Source organism: Urocampus carinirostris, chromosome 8 (assembly GCF_059441175.1).
Source record: "Urocampus carinirostris isolate Australia breed hairy pipefish chromosome 8, RoL_Ucar_1.0, whole genome shotgun sequence".
Taxonomy (NCBI): Eukaryota; Metazoa; Chordata; class Actinopteri; order Syngnathiformes; family Syngnathidae; genus Urocampus; species Urocampus carinirostris.
The window spans coordinates 27,168,534-27,188,290 of NC_142356.1; the positions used below are offsets into that span (position 1 = coordinate 27,168,534).

The 19,757-nt window shown below is 38.3% G+C and overlaps 1 protein-coding gene across 5 annotated transcripts in view; it reads right to left on the reverse strand.

Annotated features, from left to right (window-relative positions):
- Positions 1-232: 232 nt before the first annotated feature.
- The window catches only part of nacc1b (nucleus accumbens associated 1, BEN and BTB (POZ) domain containing b), a 29,807-nt gene continuing 10,282 nt past the window's right edge, over positions 233-19,757 (reverse strand). For 2 of the 5 annotated variants that reach the window (XM_088342185.1, XM_088342186.1), the window contains exons 2-8: positions 19,348-19,498; positions 15,656-15,898; positions 14,377-14,577; positions 12,778-13,222; positions 10,119-10,404; positions 9,946-10,043; positions 233-6,488 (exon numbers count right to left, since the gene is read on the reverse strand). In XM_088342185.1, the coding sequence (XP_088198311.1) occupies positions 6,172-6,488; positions 9,946-10,043; positions 10,119-10,404; positions 12,778-13,222; positions 14,377-14,577; positions 15,656-15,898; positions 19,348-19,473 (1,716 nt within the window). In that variant the 5' untranslated portion in view covers positions 19,474-19,498 and the 3' untranslated portion in view covers positions 233-6,171. The remainder of the gene's footprint in view (positions 6,489-9,945; positions 10,044-10,118; positions 10,405-12,777; positions 13,223-14,376; positions 14,578-15,655; positions 15,899-19,347; positions 19,499-19,757) is intronic. The other 3 variants (XM_088342187.1, XM_088342188.1, XM_088342189.1) reach the window with 3 other exon arrangements.

A 19,757-nucleotide genomic window follows, 5' to 3' on the forward strand; every position in this document is an offset into this window, starting at 1 on the left:
CAACATCGCAGCACCTATGTGTTAGCCGCCATCGCATGACAAAATGGCCGAGAGCCTCCGAGGTAAACTTTTTCCTTAATGGAAGGGAAAAAACTGCATTGAGGTGCAAAGCCAAGCAAACGTTCCGAGGATGTAACAGTGTGCGTGCTGTGGCTTCTTACGAGGTTTCCAGGTATCGCTTAGTGTGTGTGTTTGTGTCTCTGGTGTGCAGGATAAAGTCAGGGTCTTTCCATCCTTCTTTCTCAAGTTTAACAACTTTTGGTTGGTGAGTCTTAACAGCATTCACAAAATCACCACCAAAGGGCCCTAATGCAAGAAAAATACACCCCATTTTTAAGTTCAAGTCAATTTGAAGAGTTTAAAGGCAACTAGAGAAAGTCTGCTAATTGAGCGTTAGTTTATTTGATCAGGTTTTTTGTTACATTTGGAAAAAAAATGAGCCAAAGAGTTTGTGTTGTACGGTTGATTGTTGGTGGTCACGTTTATTTCCATTTCTTGAAAGAAAACATGACTAAGGTTTCAAAAAAAAAAAAAAAAGAAAAATGGTAAAAAAAATAGTAATGTCATTGTTTTAAACTTTTTGTGGAAGGTTAAGCCTACATTGGGATGGTTGGGACTTGTACTACAAAAAAACTTGAAAAAAAGAAGGAAAAAAAGGTAAAAACATTTGTAAAAATCGAAGTGAATTGACAGAGACAATAGATGCAGAAATTTAACGCAAATTCAGCACAAAATTGTTCATCACGGATGTACATTTATGGACGTATAAGTTTTTTTTAAAGATAGGTGACTAACAAATAAAAATAAAATTGCAAAGGGCATTGTCAAATAGAATTTTATGTCAACATAAAGACTGAAAAAAAAAAACTTGAACATACCATTAAATGTATTCTTAAATAAACTGATAAAATTGTCTTGATTTAGATCAATTTATGCAAATATTTCTAGTGTTTTTATTAAAAGGGACATTGAGTATTATTTTAATTAAAAAAGAATATTTGAATACACAAAATAAACGAACTATAATATAAATGTGCATTTCTAAAAAGAGAAAAAAAACAATTTATTTTACATTACAATGAGGTTCACTTACAGGGAATTGACATAATTGTCTGACATCTTGCTGTTAAGGGTAGCCTCAAAAGCCCAAAAAATAACCATGTAAAAGGCTGGGCAAAATAAAAGAAAAAAATATTTGTTGCGTTTTGGTCACATTAAGTCTCCATAGTTTGTTAGTTTGTAATCTTCCTTGTGCCTAGTAGCTCTGGTTTTTGGTTGGACTACACAATACAGCTACATTTTGTCGGCAAATATTACAGTGTCCTTTTAAGGCCTTTACAAGGATTTCAAAAGAAAATCTAAATACAACGTTAAGTTAAAAATAAATACCTTTTTTTTCCCAAATTTGTATTATTTTTAAACGCCAAAGTACCAGGAGCTGATCACTTCTGTGAATATGCCTTTTTAAAGGTGTGCTGCATACTTTAAGGTGACATTAAAATGTTGAACGTTAAATATTTTCTTTATTAAGTATGTGTTGAGCCCTTACTTTATTTTCCATTGCAGTTTTCAAATCCCACACCCCACCTTTAAGTCGGGGTTGGCGATGTTCTGTGGGGTGGATTTTTCTTCTGACATTCAAAAGTTCACAATTCCATAGGTACATATTTGAAACACAGTACTGAAATGTAGAAAAAAATACCAACATCATTATCTAACTTGAAAAAACAAAATCACAAAGGGGAAATTAACCAATTCCAGCTGGTTTTCACGTTTAGTCCACAAGTATCCATTTCCTTGTAAACAAAAGTCAAAAAGATGAAACAATGTATAAAAAATAAAGTACAAAATGTTTTTTTTCCCCCAAAAAATGATACGAATAAAGATTTAAAAAAAACAGCACACTCTCACCCCTTATCCTGTTACAACCTTCAAACCACAAACAGGAAGTATCAAATTGAGCATGCTCAGAAAGGTGCAAAGGGCATTTCGTGCCAACTAGGGCTCACCCAAAGGTGCTATTCTTAATAGTCACAGGAAAAATCTTGGAAACTGTGCTTTTTCTCACTTTAGTGCCTCCTATGGATATGCATGACAAAGAAAAGGACGGAAGGGCGAATCAATTTATTATTTGGTGTTAGGGATGCTTTTGTGAGTTTTTAGCATTGCATTAACTCTCTGCTTTTAAGGTGCGCGCATTATTACAGTGATCAAGACTTTAAAGTTACAATCATAGCTACAAGGGACATCGCCCTCCGTTGGCAAGGAAAACATTCAGGCAGTTTTGCCGCTTTCAAGTAAAGTCACTTTGGATTTGTTGATTGTTCGCATTCTTTTGACGTTTTTTTTTTAAACATTCAGTTGCTTCGCAGCTTTGAACATTTTATAATCATTCTCATTCTACGAAAATGAGGTCGAGTTTGCGCGAAGGTTTGTATTAAATATAGAAAAAGATTGCAGAATTTTGACAAGTTTCATTGAAGTACAAAATTTTAAAACTGAATTTAAAAGGAAAAATGTACTCTTGGGAAGGTGGGGAATATAGTTTCGGCAGTCAGTCGCCATTTTTCTTTCAAACCATTAATATTATTTCAAATTTTACATACAGTGTTACAACACTATGAACTTGGATAAAAACATGTTACGATACGGGAATATGGTTGTTATTAAAAACATTTAGACGCATTGCAGTCACCACAAATGCCGTACAGTTAAAATGAAAACCAATTTAAAAAAAAACAAACAAACATAATAATAATCAGCCAGTCTTCTCCCAGCAACCCAGTCAAACAATGATGCAAAAATATGCTTTTTTCCCCCTAAACTATGATAAATCTAAAGCCAGTCCTGGCAACTAAATCGTACGTACGCATGTTAATTCTTAGTAGGATCTTGCCACTCAAAATCTAGACACTCAAATGTAAAAAAAAAAAACCAAGCAAAAACATAAAATGAAGAAAAATATCTCTAGTAAAAATGTATACAAACAAATCTCTTGAGATTCTAATATCCGCCCAAGCCCCACAACTTCTGCGCTCACATTTTTGGTTTCCAGGTCAAAATCATCAAATAATTTGAGGAAAACATCAAGTAGACATTTATGCGACAGCTACAAGTGACTTTTTATTATTGTTCCCGTTTTTTGCTTAAAAATGTGTTAGGTAGCCATTTTAAAACTGGGTGATCTTTCAGATAAATGGACAAACGGAAATTAATATATATATATATGATGCCCTTAACCACATTGGTCGTAGGGGCACCATTTCCTTTTGTTTGTCTTGGGCAAGTACAACCTGGTGGGGCCTATACTGCAAATTAGTTATTCCTTTAAAGGCTCCTGTGTAAAAAATGTAACAGATAAGTCATGATTTTGCCTCCGTGTACACAAGTTTTAAATCTCTTAGCTGTACTTTAAGGAAATCCCAGATTGTTATAGCTGTGTGATTTCACAGAATTTCTTCATGGAATGATCCAGAATGTTCTTTTAATTTTGCATCACCATGATTCAATTGCCACCTTCTGTAATGTTTGCCGGATGTCAACATTTAGGCTCAGACTTCTTTGACTTCTTTACGCGGGACCAAAAAAAAAAAAAAGGACAATACTTTTCATCAGATGTTTGCGACAATAACCAGCAAGAATATTTAGAAAGTTTGGCTTTTTTTCCATTCTTTTTAGACCCCGGTGCTTCAGACAGACACAAGAGGTGCCCTTTTGTTCTTGTTTTAGTGCAATTCAAATATTACCGCATGTCTAAGTTTGCTGTTTTTGTCATCCCTCAGAGTGTCAGTTGAAAAGGTAGGAAAAAATGAATGCAGAAATTACGTAAACAAATATGCAATGCAGGTATTAACTTTGGTGACTCTTGCACTTCCACGTCTCTTTTGTCTGGATTGAGACTGCCGCAGTGCCTCTTCGTCTATCCTGGGAGATTGTTAAACAAAACCCCTCCCTTCTCCTTGTCCCCCCTCCTTTCTTCCTTTAAGTCTGGCATAATTAGAATTCGCTCAGTTCAACAGTCTGGTCAATATCGCGCTTCCGATTGGGCAACAGCCAAAGTGAGGAGAAAGAGGACAGATAGAGACGTTCCTCATCCTTAATTGAATTTGGTTGAAGCACCCCAAAAAATCATGGAACAACAAAAAATAAAATAAAAAAGTTAGAGGAATGGAAATTCGGATATTGAGTTCCACATTGTTATATTTGGAGCTAGATTTAAAGCCTAGAAACGTCAGCCGATGACGTTTTATTTGTACATTCAAATGAATATAAACATGACTTTGGCGCATAAAATGTATTGGGTGTGTGTGTATGTGTGTGAAAGGCAGACAAAAACAAACACGCCACCCACGCAGTGGCAAGCATGCGCAATCAGCAGCCAGACATTTGGAGCGTGTGGATAGCACTCTGGCTGACACACGCCATAAAAGGAGATGTGGGAATTGATGTCGGTGCGTGCGTCTGTGCGGGGAAACATTAATATGCGCACACATATTAGGCAGTTATAATGTTGTCGCAAGGAGGATGGGGGAAGTCTCGGTCTGTCTCGTCTTCCCTGTCTGTCGATATTGGGAATTATTTAGGGTGACGCTTTAAAATCAACATACCGGAATGTCACGCTCCATTAGTCCATAAAGCACCTTTAAAAATATGACAAAGAATTGTCAACACTTAATTGAATTAACACTGGTGTTGATTTGACACAGGATTTTTCTTGTGGGGAATAAGGTGCTGTCAGCATATTTGAAGGTTTGTGAAACAATTTTGTTATCACGCTGACAAAAATGACAAAATAAAAACAATCGTGTACCACATTAAACAATAGCCAGCTTCCGACATGCAAGATGACAGCAGTGGCGGTCGCCTGGCACTCACTACTCATCCATCCATAAAAAAAAGGGTCGCAAAGGGTAACGCACAACACCTTATGTTCATGGGTGCATCTTACTGACAACAATTGTTGCTGGTTTCTGCCATTGGATCATAGTGACAGAAGACAGTGTAACAACCAGTGTGATACAGGAAGAGATACTCGCCGTTTTGAATGCACGGCTTAATATGCCAAATTTACAGGGAATGGGGTATCCCAACTTACAAAAAGGTACAAGCCTGTCATTTTATCTACTTTGAATGACTATTGAGGTTCTTACATCAACACGACTGCATTTTTATCAGAATGACAAATGAATAAATCTGGCTCCAGCCATATTGTTTTTTTTTTGCGGTCTATGGATATCAATGTCAAATTTTGATAAACAAAAAATTGGCCGATAAAATACACAAATGAATATTAGGTAAACATTTTCCCCTTATCACTTAGAAACATAAATATGTGAATTAAAATATTCTACAAAACTGTCAGTATACTGTTTACCTTTAAAACGGAGAAACAATTGGAATAAATTGTTCATTTCTTTTGTAGACTTCTCTGGGGTGTGACAAAAATACACCAACATGTCCAAAAAAAGTTTAAATGAAGGTATTTTAGGAGAGCTGGAATCACAAACTGATAAATTGCTTGTTTTTTAAGTAGAAAACTTGAAACAAACTTGAGTTGTTCTTGGGGACAAATCCTTCATATGGTTTGGCATTTACATTTAATATGATTTTGGAGGTAAAATAAGAGCCAGATTTAGCTAGATGACTGACTAGAATTTTTTTAAAACGTTTACAATTCCTTGGCTTATTTGTATGGGTCCAAAATAAAATACAACTGGACCATGGTTAGCTACCTTGGATTTCACACTGCCAGTGACAGTGTGGTAAATCTCACCACTAATGCTCCCAAATCCCAATGACATTTTAAAGGAACATCCCATTAAAAATAAAAACAAAAGCAAAAAAGTATTCTAAACATTCAAAGTCATTCTTGGTCGCAAACTCTTCGCAGAACACATGTACATTCAACAAAGAAGGAGATGTGATGGGTTTTGTTGGGAGAACTGCGATGACGCTACATGCAGACAGGAGCATCCCACCCCCTGTTGAGGAAGCATAGACTTTTATTCCTCCGCGCGTATTATGGGGCATGCTGCGTTGTGTGGGCTGGCAAGAGCGTCAAAAAGCAGAAGAAAGTGATGCTAGAAAGGAAGAAAAACATCGGAAACGCCAGAAAAACGGTTGCACCCTTTCCTGCTGTGGGTCCAAACAGCTGTCTTTTCTATTACTCACTCAAAACAAAGTGCTGCTGTCTCCTCCGCCACCACCACCATCAGGGAGCGCGTCGGCAGGCGTCGCACCTCTTTCATTCCCTCCGGCAGCTGCCTCAAGAGAGGCGGCGTCGAAACCTTGCTCACTGCTTAACGCGTCGGCCTCCATCTTGACGTTGTCGGCTAGGAAGGTGGAGTAGGCGTCGCTGTCTGCCATCAGAAGTTTGAGTTTGGGGATCCAGCTCTTGCGGACCACACGGCGAGCGTTGGTGCACATGTCGGCGGCAATGGCGTTCATCTCACTCTCCCGGAAGCTGGGCGCAAAATTTTGGGAGTAGACTAGAAAAAAAAGAAAATATGATGATTATGAAGAGGACACAGTGAGAGCCTGTAGCTCAAATTGCTCGTGAACAAGTGCAATTCAACAATATAAATAATTAAAGTATTGGGCCATTCTTGACCTCCCAAAAGCACCAAAGTGAACCCAAAATTAGTTTTGTTAATTTAACTGTTCACATAAAAACATTCTGAAAAATCAAGAACATAATTAATATGGGCTTAAAGTACACAATCTCAGTTGCAATTTGTGATATTGCTCATCAAAATTGGAAGGGTTTAAGAATTATAGCCCTTTACACTCTATATCAGTGTTTCTCAACCTTTTTTGAGCCGAGGCACACTTTTTTAGTCGAAAAAATCTTGAGGCACATTCTCTGTCGAAAATGTTAAGATATTAATTATTTTTTTTATTTTTAAAGCTTAAATGATCATGTCACCTAAATTGACAGTGTAACATTTTTATCGTTTCTGGTCACCATGGATGTGCAGATAATACAGGTTATTTATTTTGGTTAATAATTTTACAGTAATTTGGGATTTTACTATATTTATCACTTTTATAAGTTTTACTACATATTTATTTTCTTTTTCTAAAAAATAATAGTATAAAAATAATACTTAAAATGAGCAAAAAGATCTACTAGTACAATGACTTTTTCTTTTGCTACATTAATCCAAATGGGTACATTTAAAAGCAATATTTTTACACTGATTAATTGTATAATTTCTATTGGAGTACAATCTTAAACAGCTTTATCAAACAAAAGAGGTTATTAATAACATTTCCCTGTCTACCTCATAATATATAAAGGGTAAAAGAATAGGAAACTACTGCCGGGTAGGTGAATGTATAAGGTTTTTGGCTGACCACTGGAATAAAAAGAAATATACTGAACAAGGGCATGCTTTTTTATTGATGGATAATATAGGGAAATTTCCTGCGGCACACTAGACAAGGTCTCACGGCACACGAGTGTGCCCCGGCTCACTAGTTGAAAAACACTGCTCTATATCCCTTCGTTTCAAGGTACCAGAAGTAATTGGGCTGTACTTGACTCAGAAGGTCCTTCCCTTGTTCATCTGTCATCAATTAAATAATGAAAAGGTATGGAGTTGATTAAAGGTGTGTGCTTTTGCATTTGGAAGTTAATCTTGCAAATATCGACCGGTAAGGGTTTTTCAAGGCCGATACCGACACGATTGTTAGTATTAAGTGGAGACCGATAACTGATATTTGCAGCCGGTATACATTTGTTGTAAAAGCTTAAAAATTTACATCAGACATTTTTAATAATGCAAAAAAAACATCAAATATTTGTTATACATTAAAAAAAAACATTTATAGCGCAAAAACAACTTTTACAGGGAATTAATTAAAATTTCAACGCAACTAACATGACTAATCTTTCACTTTCACATGACTAATAGGTGTGTTGGTTTACACAGGAAAATCCAATAAAACCAAGGTTTCAATCCCAGTTGTGCCCTGATCACAGCTATCAGTGAACGAGTACAAACAATAGACATGCAGTACAAAAAGGCTATTGTAGCACATTGCTAATATAGTACTCTATAGTCGTGGTTGTGAACATTGGTGTAACCAGACCGTTTTTGAGTTGTTAGCCTAGCTCTTAGCATTCCCTTCTGACGCCGCCTCAGTCAAATCCCGTACGCTATTAAAATACAGGCAGCACCTGCTGGTGATCAGCTTTTCTGTGCGCTTTTCAGACTTTCCTTAGAGTCTGATTTAATTGATTAATTTATTTTCAATGTAACGAACAACTTAAGCTACGAGCTGTGTGCCCGGCTGCTAAAGTGAGCCCTTACACCAGCCCATTAAAGTCGCGCACACACGTCTTGCAAACTTTGCCTTGTCTTTATTGGCTAGTGCCATTAAAACCTGCATCTGATTGGCAGGCACTGTTTAACCACGAAACGTGACAATTCTTGTTGGCCAAACACTACATCACTCAAATAACAAACTGGAATTATGAATCCTTGAGAAAAAATGCAGTGTTTTGCGATTGCCCTATCAAACTACGTCACATCGCTATATCGATTTAATTTCGGTTAATCGGGCACTCCCAAAAATAGACAAGACAGACTAGACTTTTCCAATAAACCGGCACAGTTCTGGAAAACTGTTCTGTGGACAAATGAAACAAATATAAACCCGTACCAGAACAACAGGAAAGAGAATGTTTGTAGTAAAAAAAAAGGAAGAGCACATGATCAAAAGCCCACTGCATCATCAGTGAAAAATGCTGGAAGCAGTGGGCATGCATGGTTTCCAAGAGCACTGGGTCACTTGTGTTAATTGATGACATTTCAGATAAAAGTAGCCACATACATTTTAAAGTATACAGGGATATACTTTCTGCTCAGATTCAGCCAAATGCTGCAGAGTTAATTGGACGGCGCTTAACTGTGCGATGAACAATGACCCAAAGCAAACACCAAAAGCAACCATAAGTTCATGAGGGAAATAATTTAAATATGCTGCAATGGCCAAATCAATATCCAGATCCCAACCCAATTCAGCATGCACTTAATTCTGGTCAAGATATTTGATTTCAAGTGCAAGCATGAAGAGCCCAAATTGTAAAAACTGCATGTCTGTCCATATATTTTCGTCCTTAACTGAAGCTTTAAAACACAAATTCCTGATCACCAAAACACATTCAAATAATAACTAAACATGAACAATGTAGTAATGACGTAATTTATATATAACAAAATAAAATGCGAGTTTTTTATGAACTCTTACACTGGAGGCATTCGCCTTAATAAAGGCTTCCATGTGGTGCGGAGAAATGGGCGTTTGCAAGGAAGGGTGACGGCGATCACAAACCTATCAACTGATACTTATTCCATGTATTTTATAGTCTTTTATGATTTCAAATTGTGTACACCGTATAACATTTTCATACTGGAAAAAAAATAAAAAAGACCAATCTCGTCTTGCCAATTTTGTTTGAAATCTGGATCGTTTTGGTTACCGGTAGCAGACTGCAATGTAGATTGCTGATATTGTCACAGTATTCTATATAATCCGTTTTTCTGTGAGTAAATAGGTGCTGCGTTGCGTTTGTAAGGTTTATTATATTAATAAGATAAGAGGTCGACAGGTGACTGTTGATACGTGAGCACTTACTGTACATTTAAAAATAAATGTATTTCTACTTTAATGAACGTACACACAAGAAAATGTACGATGTTTTTTTTTTTTTTTTGCCCGTAGTAGTTTAAACTGCACAACCTAGTGCTGGCAGTCGGCAGTCAATAGTGGTGAGCGATTGGCTGTGGGACTGTTCATGAACTAAATTTTCCTTCATATGCAAGCAAGATTTTTGTTACAAATAAAACTCCTATACCAAAAATTCTGTTGGCGCTCATACAAAGAGTTAAAACTGTATAAGGGAGATTCATCACGATGTTTTGGCTGAGAGCGACTTACATTTGACAGCATGCAGCACTCTGTTGTCCAGCGGCTTGCGACTCGGGTCGTTGGTAGACGAGCGAATGCCTGTGCCACAGCTGTTAGCCAAGGTGCTTCTGTGCGCACACAACCATGACCAAACTTTTATAAGAACACAACAAATGTAACAAACTGAAGCCTCGGATGCGTACCGGTCAAAAAACGCAGCCAAAAGGCGCCTTAGCAGAACCTTGTGTCGCGTTCCGGCGCTAACGTGGCAGTTCATGAGCTGCGCCCGAGAGATGAACACAGCCGTGCCGCTCACCAGCTCCAATTTCTCAGCTGGGTCGCCCTCCTCATACAGTTTAGGATGGCAGCGGTTGCCGATCTGGTTGATGAGCTCCGTCGGCAGCGATGCTAGCTCCTGCCGAGGCCGTCCACCTCTGCGCCCTCCATCTGGTGCTGCGTCCGGCAGAGCTTCCACTTTCTCGCCGGGCACTGTGGAAGCAAAATCACAGAACTAAATGTTTTAAATGAATTATTAGACTAAAAAGGAGCTGTATGGAAATTGTTACTCGTGTCTGCTGCCTCTGACTTGTGTCATCATAGCAGCCTCTCTCAAGTTCCTTGGCGCTGTGCATGCAAATTCGTGCATTTTTTCAGTCGGCTTCGATAAACTTTTCTTTTATAACATTTTTATTGCTGTTTGGGTTTACTTTTGTACCCTACTCTTAGCATATTCATGCTCAACTGACAAATAGAAACCAAAAAAGAATTAGGCAGGGACGAGCATAACCTCAATCTCATCCCCTCTCGTCCCCGCATTCCTGCTCGCCACAAACAGCTTTGCTAAAAGTAAAAAAAGCAGGTAGGCACAGTAGAGAGAAGTTGGGTATTATTACCGCATTCTTGATAGAGATAATATTTACCGTAAAACCTTTTTATGGACACCACAAACTAATAAAAACGGGTACAATTATTTAAATACATAGATGTATTAATACATAACTTTATCAGTGATTTTAACAGGAAGTCCAAAACACAAAGTAGATACCGTAGATTTCGGACTATAAGCTGTGACCTTTTCCCAAGCTTTCAACGCTGCGGCTTATGCAATGATGCAGCAAATTTATGCCGTTTTTCTAATGGCCGCCAGGGGCACCAGAGCAGTAATGGTAAGAGTGAGAAAGGTGGAATATCTGTGTCGAGGAAGACACGAGTTTAATTCAACTTCGCACATGAATACGACTAGCATGAAGAGACCCCCAATCATGAAAAAAAAGTCAATCGAAAGGGGAGGGCTAACTACTATATTGGGAATAGTTTTTGAGTGTTTATTTGTAAACGGGAATAATGTGGGGAGTACAAGAAGCTACATGCAACGAAGCAGAAATGTTTTAGGCGGATTCCTATTTTTCGGTTGGCTTTATCGTGTTTTTTGGAAAAAATATTTTTTTACGGTAGAATTACTGGATGGTCCTAGATGTAACAAAGCAATTTTTGCAGACATTCAAGGAAGTTGAAGACGACCAGCTGGCGTACTGGTGAGGTACCTTGGCTTTATAATTTTCGGGTATCTTGTTTCAGACTGATCGTGATGTGTCTTTGATGAGTACATTTTTAAGTGGTCCTCAAATCTTGAATCGTTTAACGTTTACTATGTTATGTGGCATGATGTTTTTCAGTGACTGGTGACATTGCACAGACATGTATTTTTTTATCAAACGTTAAGGGGTTCCATTACCGTATATTATTAAAACTCTTTCTGTGTACCGTCATTCTTTGGAAATATCTCATGTTTTAATGTGGGCACATGAGGCTTATAGTCAGGTGCTGCTTATGTATGTACAAAATGTTTTTTCCCGTAAAAATGGACTGGGTGCGGCTCATAATCAGGTGCACTCAACAGTCTGAATTTTATGGTATATTGTGGAAGCGTGAAAATTATTATGTTTGATGTGTTTAAATGAGTATTCTTTTAATAAGAATGTATTCTAAAACTGATGGAGATAGAGATATCTGGCAGACAAAAATTGAACATTGAATAATTGATCAATGTATTATAAAAATATGAGAATATCTTTTGAACATTTATCGGCCCAACACATCTGTAGCAAAACCTCCTACTTTAAAGTTAAAAATAATAAACAAGTTGGAAACTATTGATTTTTGTTTTTTCTCAATCATGCAACAGATTGTTACTTAAAAATCTGACAAATGTACTTATCCTTATTTTAAGACCAGTTAACGATTGCAAAGAAATCTAAAAAAATGTACTCGGGGTTACTACAGCTAAAGGCAAGTTAAATACAAGACTTTTTAAGACTTATTTTGATGCCCTTTGAAAACCAAATTTTAGACCAAGTCGACAACAAAAACACAATTGAAACAAACAAAACAAAAAAACACAAATGCTTCTTGCACATAATACATTGTGCCACAGACACATAACCTGACATAGCTTCTAGCCACTGCGAAAAACGTGTGTCGGACAGCCACTTCTGAATAAATTTACACTCTCCCATTGTCCAAGGTAAACATCTCTGTCCCAAGTTGCTGTGTGTCATAGGCCCGACTGAAACCACATCACTGTTTTGATTGTTCCGTTATTGTGGTCACGCCATGTTGCTACAAAAGTAAATCGGTGAATTAAAGACAAGAATTGATAAGTGTTACTATATTTAGTTCAAGTAAACATAAATCTTATTAATATGTTCACATTGTTAAGACTTTCAAAAATTGGCTTTAAGGCATTTAAATGCAGAATAGGGCCTTCATTTTAGAATATGAATTTAAAACCTTTTAAGACTTTCAAGGAGCTGCGGGATACTTGCACAGAAACCCCCATGAACTTCGTGTTGCATTTCTCACCTGTGGCATTGGCGTTGAGCATGCTGTACATGGTGTAAATGTTACAGATTTGCCTGTACTGCTCTTCGACGCTCTCATCCGCCATCTCGTCCTCTTCCTCCTCATCATGGTAGCTGATGGGTGAGTCACTGGTGTACAGACTAAGCGTGCCAGGACTTGTGCCTTCGGGGGTCCCGCCGTTATTACTATTATTATTGTTGTTACTGTTGCTGCTGTTGTTGTTGGTGGTGGTGCTGCCTGCAAGTGATGTTGGTGGGGCCCCCCGTCCGGCAGTATCCTGGGTAAGCACGCTGGAGGTGAATGAAGATGACAAGGAGGAAGAAGAGTAACGTGCTGCCTTTCTTTGGGCACCAGCGCCACCTCCGGAAGCGCCACCCGAATTTCCCCCCTCCCATAAACGTTTGGCCACTGGGATGCAGACCACAGAGTAAGGGAAGCTTTCCTGCTGAAGACAAATACAAATACCTATTAAAATTGACTTGGTCCACTGGGCATGGCACCTTCTTAGCTTCTTCTAAATAATACATTTCCTAAACCAGTAACTTCTGGATTTGTTCTTAAAGGTAATCCCACATTTTTAAACATGCAAAATATGTGGAAATAGTACACATTTTTTTGCATTAAATCTATATATATATTACATTGGTATATTCCAATAATTTTTTGTTTTAATGCATTTTGAGGACAGCGTGTCTCGTCTTTGTTATCATGAGCTGTGACGTCATTGAAGAAACCATGTTGTTTTATGTGTTATTAGGCGAAAAGAGTTAAGCAAAGTTTTGGTAGTTTTTGTAGAAAATGCCAAGGTGTTGTGTCCCAGGTGGATGCAAAAATAGTCCAACAAAGGGTGAGCAGACAAAACAGGGCTAATTGGCAAAAAAAAAAAACATGGAGAACCTTGAAAGGTGGACTAAACGGGACCAATCAATGAAGAGTTGGCAGGAGCCTACGCGGAAAATCGTGAGGCTGGCCTACCAAAAAACACGCAGTGAGCAGCCAGGCTATTTGGGAACCAACAACGAAAGGCAGCAACAGCTATGGCAAGTAACAAGAAGTCATAAAAAAAAAACACAGGACATGGCAAAACCGGTCCTAACGCCAGGCTAGCCAGCCAAACAACACACTAGGGGCAGCCAGTGAGCGCCAGCTGGGATCAAGCAAAGCAGGAAAGGCCTCAGCAGCCCCAACGCTAATAGGGAACCATCCCCAAAAAATTATAACAAGTTACACATGCGGCAGAAAACACAGACGAAAAGCCACAATCGCCTACCTTCAAGCAGAAATGAGAAGTATGCAATCGCTGTTCACTATGATTGCTGTCTGTTTGTAGCTGGTCTCACGTGTTGTGTTAATGGTATTCACCATTTTGAAAATGTCGTGTTCCTTCAATGACATCACAGCTCTACAGCAAACGAGACAGATTGGTCAACTTAGAGAAAAAATGTCTCAAGTCCCCCGGCGCATGGAATATTTGGCATCATAGTTGCATAATTGAGGAGAGAAGCACTACACGTTTTGTGCCTAATTGAAAACAAATAGGTTTGGGAATACCTTTAAGTATGGAATTTTTCCCCCAAAAAGGGGAAGGAATGTTGTTACCTGTTGAGATTGAGGCGTAGCTGCTGTCTGCTCCGTCTTCACCTTCGTTACTAAAGGTAGAGGCGTCAAACAAGTAGAGGGTCTAGCAGCTGCGGCAGGAACCAGGATGCTGCCAGTCCCACTCGCTGTTTGAGTGACGGGACTCTGAGGCTCCGTCTCCTCGGTATGGAGACTCTGTGAATCGCAGCTTGGGGACGACACCTGCCAGACACATGGAAGCATCAATCGTTTCTGTGAAAGAAAATCTGAATTTTTTTGTGTCTTAAAAAAAAGATATCTCTAAAAATGTGTATGAATAGGTTAAATAATGCAAATAAGACTCAAAAAAACTCTTCAGTTGCAAGAAGTTGTACTCTATAAACATCACCATGCATGCAGGGGTTGTTTTCCATAAAAAGGCCCTGTTTTTATGCATTTTTGGATGATTTCTTTTAAATTTTGTGCTGTTACGACCCAAATTAGTTTGCTTGGTAAATGGAAAAAAATGCATATTTTGGTTGTTTTTTTAAAACCACTGCCACTATTTTTCTTTGCTTTTTGTGTGTATATTAATCCAATCTTTTAGGTTTGTTAAGCAGTCAGCACCAATAGTAGTGAGTTTACAACCCAAATTAAACACATTTCTGATTAGAAAATAGTAGACTGACACATTCAGATAGATCATACAGTTTAGGATTCTCCAAGGGCATTTTCTTTTGAGAAAATCCACCCATATTTTTGTTTGGCATGCTTTCATGTTCTTCAAAGACCATCATTACAATAACCCCTCATCTGTAACGTACATGAGGGCAAGGAAAAACAAAAAAATCAAAAACTCAGACAAGGAAGATTAGGAAAGTTTGGGAAGGGGTTGCACATGATATAATCCCCCTTTCAAGCTGACCAGGGCACAATAGATGTTGCAAGGGCATCAACAGACAATATACAATCAACATCAACTATAAGTAATAACAGAAAACATGCAAAAAGTACACTTGACAGCAAAAACAAGCCTTTTGTCTCAAAATCTCGACCGATGCAGCAAGTTCTAGATAGTGGCATGCATCAGGTACAGGTGCTGATGCAATGGCTCGGAATGCATGTGCAGTACAGCATAAGGACTCCAAAATCAAATGTAATATATAGGTTGTGTCCCCGGAATGGTATTACTTTTGAATGCAAAAGAAAAAAAAGTGACAATATCATGAGAGGCAAATATCGCCCAACCCTACGAAAGCCACACTCTGTGTTAAACACCTTGCATGAAACTTAATCCACATCCACTAAAAAACTTGCATACCTTAAGGAAAAACTCTGTGCCCTTCTCCATTATCTGCTGGATTTGCAGGAAGCCAGCAGTGTACATGAGCAAAAATTGGTCCCCCACGTTCATGCTGAGACGGCCCGTGTAGCAGAAAGCCAGGATCTGCTGGAAGCTCTGCGGCTGCACGGCGGCTGGCAGCTCCACTACTGAGCTTTTGCCCCCGGCATTGAACAGGTCACGGAAATAAGATGAGCTCGCTGCCAGCACTGCCCGGTGGGCCTGAGAAGAGCAAACATTGATATAACTAAATTAGCTGCGGCCTATGGAACAGTCTGGAAAATAAATAAACATCGGAAGAGGGAACTAGCTTTACCATCAACGAATCTGAATGTGTTTATCTTCAATTGACACACTAAAAAAGTCAAAAGCACTCATGCTCCTCCACTTTCTAAAAGTTTGCATTTGAGGATTTTCATTGCATTCTGTATAGGTTCACAGTGCTGGATTATGTGAGGGATTGTAATGTAGCCTCAAAAAACTGTTCAGATACCGTTTAAAAAATAAAACAGAAAATAAACAACGGGTAAAGATCCAGTCAGAAAAATAACCCAGGCATTTTTCTTTGGCAACCAATGAAATATTTTGTGCAAAGTAAATCAGATGCCAATACAGTTTGTAAGCTAAGGAGATTTCAAGACATCATATGTCTTACACAATGAAGCATTTGTATTATCAAAGAAAAAATAAAACATTCTAGAATTCACATATTGATCTTGAGGCAAATTGAGACATAAAACGTTTTTTTTTGGTCAATGTTCTCCCATTAATAACAATTTGGTTAGAAATAACTAAAAAAAAACACATACTACCCTTAACACATTAATCTTTATCCAAATATATCGGACCTTTATGTTGATATAAAGACAAAACATAACTTTTTACATCACACGTTTTAAACACTTGCGTCTGTTAAACCACCTCCAGTGGCCAACACTCTTTAAAAGACTATTTTTTATGCAGTCATAAGATTGCAAAAATAAAAAAAGCATAATATTTATTGATGTATGTATAATTTTATATTGGGTATCTATGTTTTTAATATTTGAAACGCTCTATTCAATTCAACACTGTAGATAAAAAAAGTATGAAGCGATGATAAAGTGCAAACATTCAAGATCCTGAGGGATGCGGAAAAAGATCTATGGCATTAGTGTCAAACAATTACTGCAATGTTTACGCTGTACATCAACTGGAAAGAGTACATTGTGTGAGTTTGTTCAGCCTACAAAATAGTCCTAAAAATCTGAGCCAATGCCCATTTTTAAATTACTAACAGGAAACTAATGTTATTTCAATGAACACTCTAAGAAAACCTATGTTTTGTTTTGTTATTTATGAGTGTTGTCTGGTGGGAATCAAATTGCCCGTGAGGGTAATTATGACACTTTCAAAATGTATTTATGAAACGATGAAGAAGTGGTAGAGTATGCAGACAACAATCTGTCAGGGCCGGAGAACATTTAAAATGGCATACACTGCAGTGCTCTCCTCGTGTTTCTTATCGCACCAATTGAGTGGCGCTGCAATCACTGAGGGACTAATTAAGCCTGGCTGTACGTCGTCAAAAAAACGATTCGGTTGAGTGAACTCTCAGAAAATGAGTATGCGGACTCTTTGGGGCAGGCGTGCTCATCTCATCGAGTTCACACTGTAAGGGCATGTTGAAATCCAATCGGACATTTTCTAAAGAATGAATAAATGAAATAAATCCCATCAGGCCACCAAAAATAAAAACTGAGGCAGCTGTGTTAGAGTTACAGGATTTGATTTCTAATTTTTGTAAAAGTTAAGTAAGAGGTGGGGCGCTTTGTTTCAGGTGTCTTTAAAAAAGTTGCAAGCTAAATATGTTCCCTCTGAAGTATGTGTTAAAGATAAACAGCAGAGTTGAAAGGGCCCTTGTGTTTTTGCCCCACCGCCTCTATCTGCTTTTATCTTACTTGAATCAAAGCTGATCAGGACCGATGGAGAATGGTGTAATGCTCATCTAAGCGTTTTTTTCTGGCGTTTCAGTAGCATCAAAATGCTGAAAATAAAAAGGGGCCTGCATCAAGTACACTGCAAACGCCAACCCAACCCCCTCCCGCAAGAAAGTTGAAAAAAAATTGAGTTTATTCGAGTTTGGCTAAAAAAATGCACGTACTTGCATCATGCAGGAGCTTGACAGAGGCTGATAGGTGGCGGGCACAAATTCAGTCCAGCTACTTTAAGTAAAATTTGGAGTTTTGCCCTTATTGTGTTTTTTTTTTTTTAATTGGCAAATATATGGTAAAAAAGCAAAGGGTATATCAGGCGCCGAAACATTTTTGCATGCTTTATAATTCAATTGGCAACACTGAAACATCTTGGTTTGTGTCCAGTTAATGCAAAAAGCAACACTGAAATAAAAATCGACTCAGTGACCAGTGAGATGGGAGTGGCATGGGTATATCAGCTTTTGGCTTTCCCGCAAGTTTTTTTTTTTTTACCGTTTTCTTAGCTCAAAGAAGGGGATATTGGCCCAAATCCCCCTCATCCTACTGAGACCTCACAAATAAAATATGAAAATGCGGGTCTGCTTCAGGCTCAGTCCCTGGTGCGGGCTTTTTTACTTGCAGGTCCGGGTCAAGCTGGATTTTTAGGCTTGATTCTAATCTACCATTTTTTCTGACATTTGCCTGGTATAAACTGACATAATTTCCACTGTTCTGCTTCAACAATGCGCAAGCAACTTGGCTACATCACAGTTGTTTACTGAAACAGAAACGGGTCGATAGCTGTGAGTTACAAATGTGATTTTTAATCTTGTGTGTGCATTTATCAATACATTTGATTTTTAGATCTTGAGTAAATCTTGATTATATTTGTGGATCTAAACAATACGTGTGTAAATATTTTCGGGATAAATCGCTCTCTACACTGTAGGTGTAAGGTAAAAATTATGGCAATATCTAGCTTACATTTTCAGTTGCGGGAACTTCGTTCCATAACAATTTACCACTAGGAAAACACTACCTTAATTCTTTTACATAAGAAATTACCATGAATGGTACCTAATCCTTGCAGTAATACATTTCTGTTCGGGTGTAGTATGTAGTGAACGGTTAGCAAAAAAAAAAAAAAAACATGGTAAAGCTAGTAATTTCAGTGAGTTACTTTTAATATGACAGGAGCGAGCTGACTTTCCCATTGTGAAGAGTTACACCTCTCTATTTTACCTTGCAGCATGCTGTGTTTAGAATTGTTTCACGTTTTAGCCATTGTTTGCACTTTCTGTTTTCTAGCCATTGTTCATTGAAAGGTCAGCCTCTCGGCATCTTTGTCTGATCCACCTGGGTGTGAGGTGTAGGGGCCGCTAAGGCTTCAGGTGACAACGCCATCCAGACTAATGTCAGCCGCCGTTAACCATGGGGGGAAAACCAATTCAATGGCAAAGAGAAGGAACTAGAGAGCAATGTCAGCGTCATTTTTAGGCAGACTTGTTTTGTTTTTCTTCATTAAATGCGTGGTCCATTGAGTCAGGCTTAAAGGGGCAAATATTTCAAGCATTTACAAGCCCTTCAGGCAAAATGCAACTACTCTTCAAACCTTGTAGACAATAATAAAATTCAAGAATTTCTCGGGATTTCAAGCACCCCATGTATCATGACAATAAAAACAACTAAATTAAGGTAAGAAATAAAGTGGCAAACCTTGAAAGCATGTCCCTTGACCACGACTGAGACGTCACAGTAGAGACCCTGCAGGCGCTGCTCGTTTAGACACTCCAGGACATTGTTGCCAAAGTTGGGGATCGCCATCTGTAGCGTCTGAGCCATAACTCTGTGCCCAATGCCGAGGGGTCTGCCAGAAGTTTTGGAGAAAAAAAGAATGAGTTCATTTCAATGCACTCACACTGTAATTCTGAGGATTTGGACGCTTTCTGGCCTACTTCCTCCCCCTCCTCACGTTGCTCGGTCAAAGAAGAGTCACTTATATAACTCGTCGAATTTTTAACGTCATAACAAGCTGTGATCAAAACGTGGACCAAAAACAGATGTGACATGAAATAATCAGCCCTAATTAATAGTGACTCACTTCCGCCTGCTCAGACTATTAAATG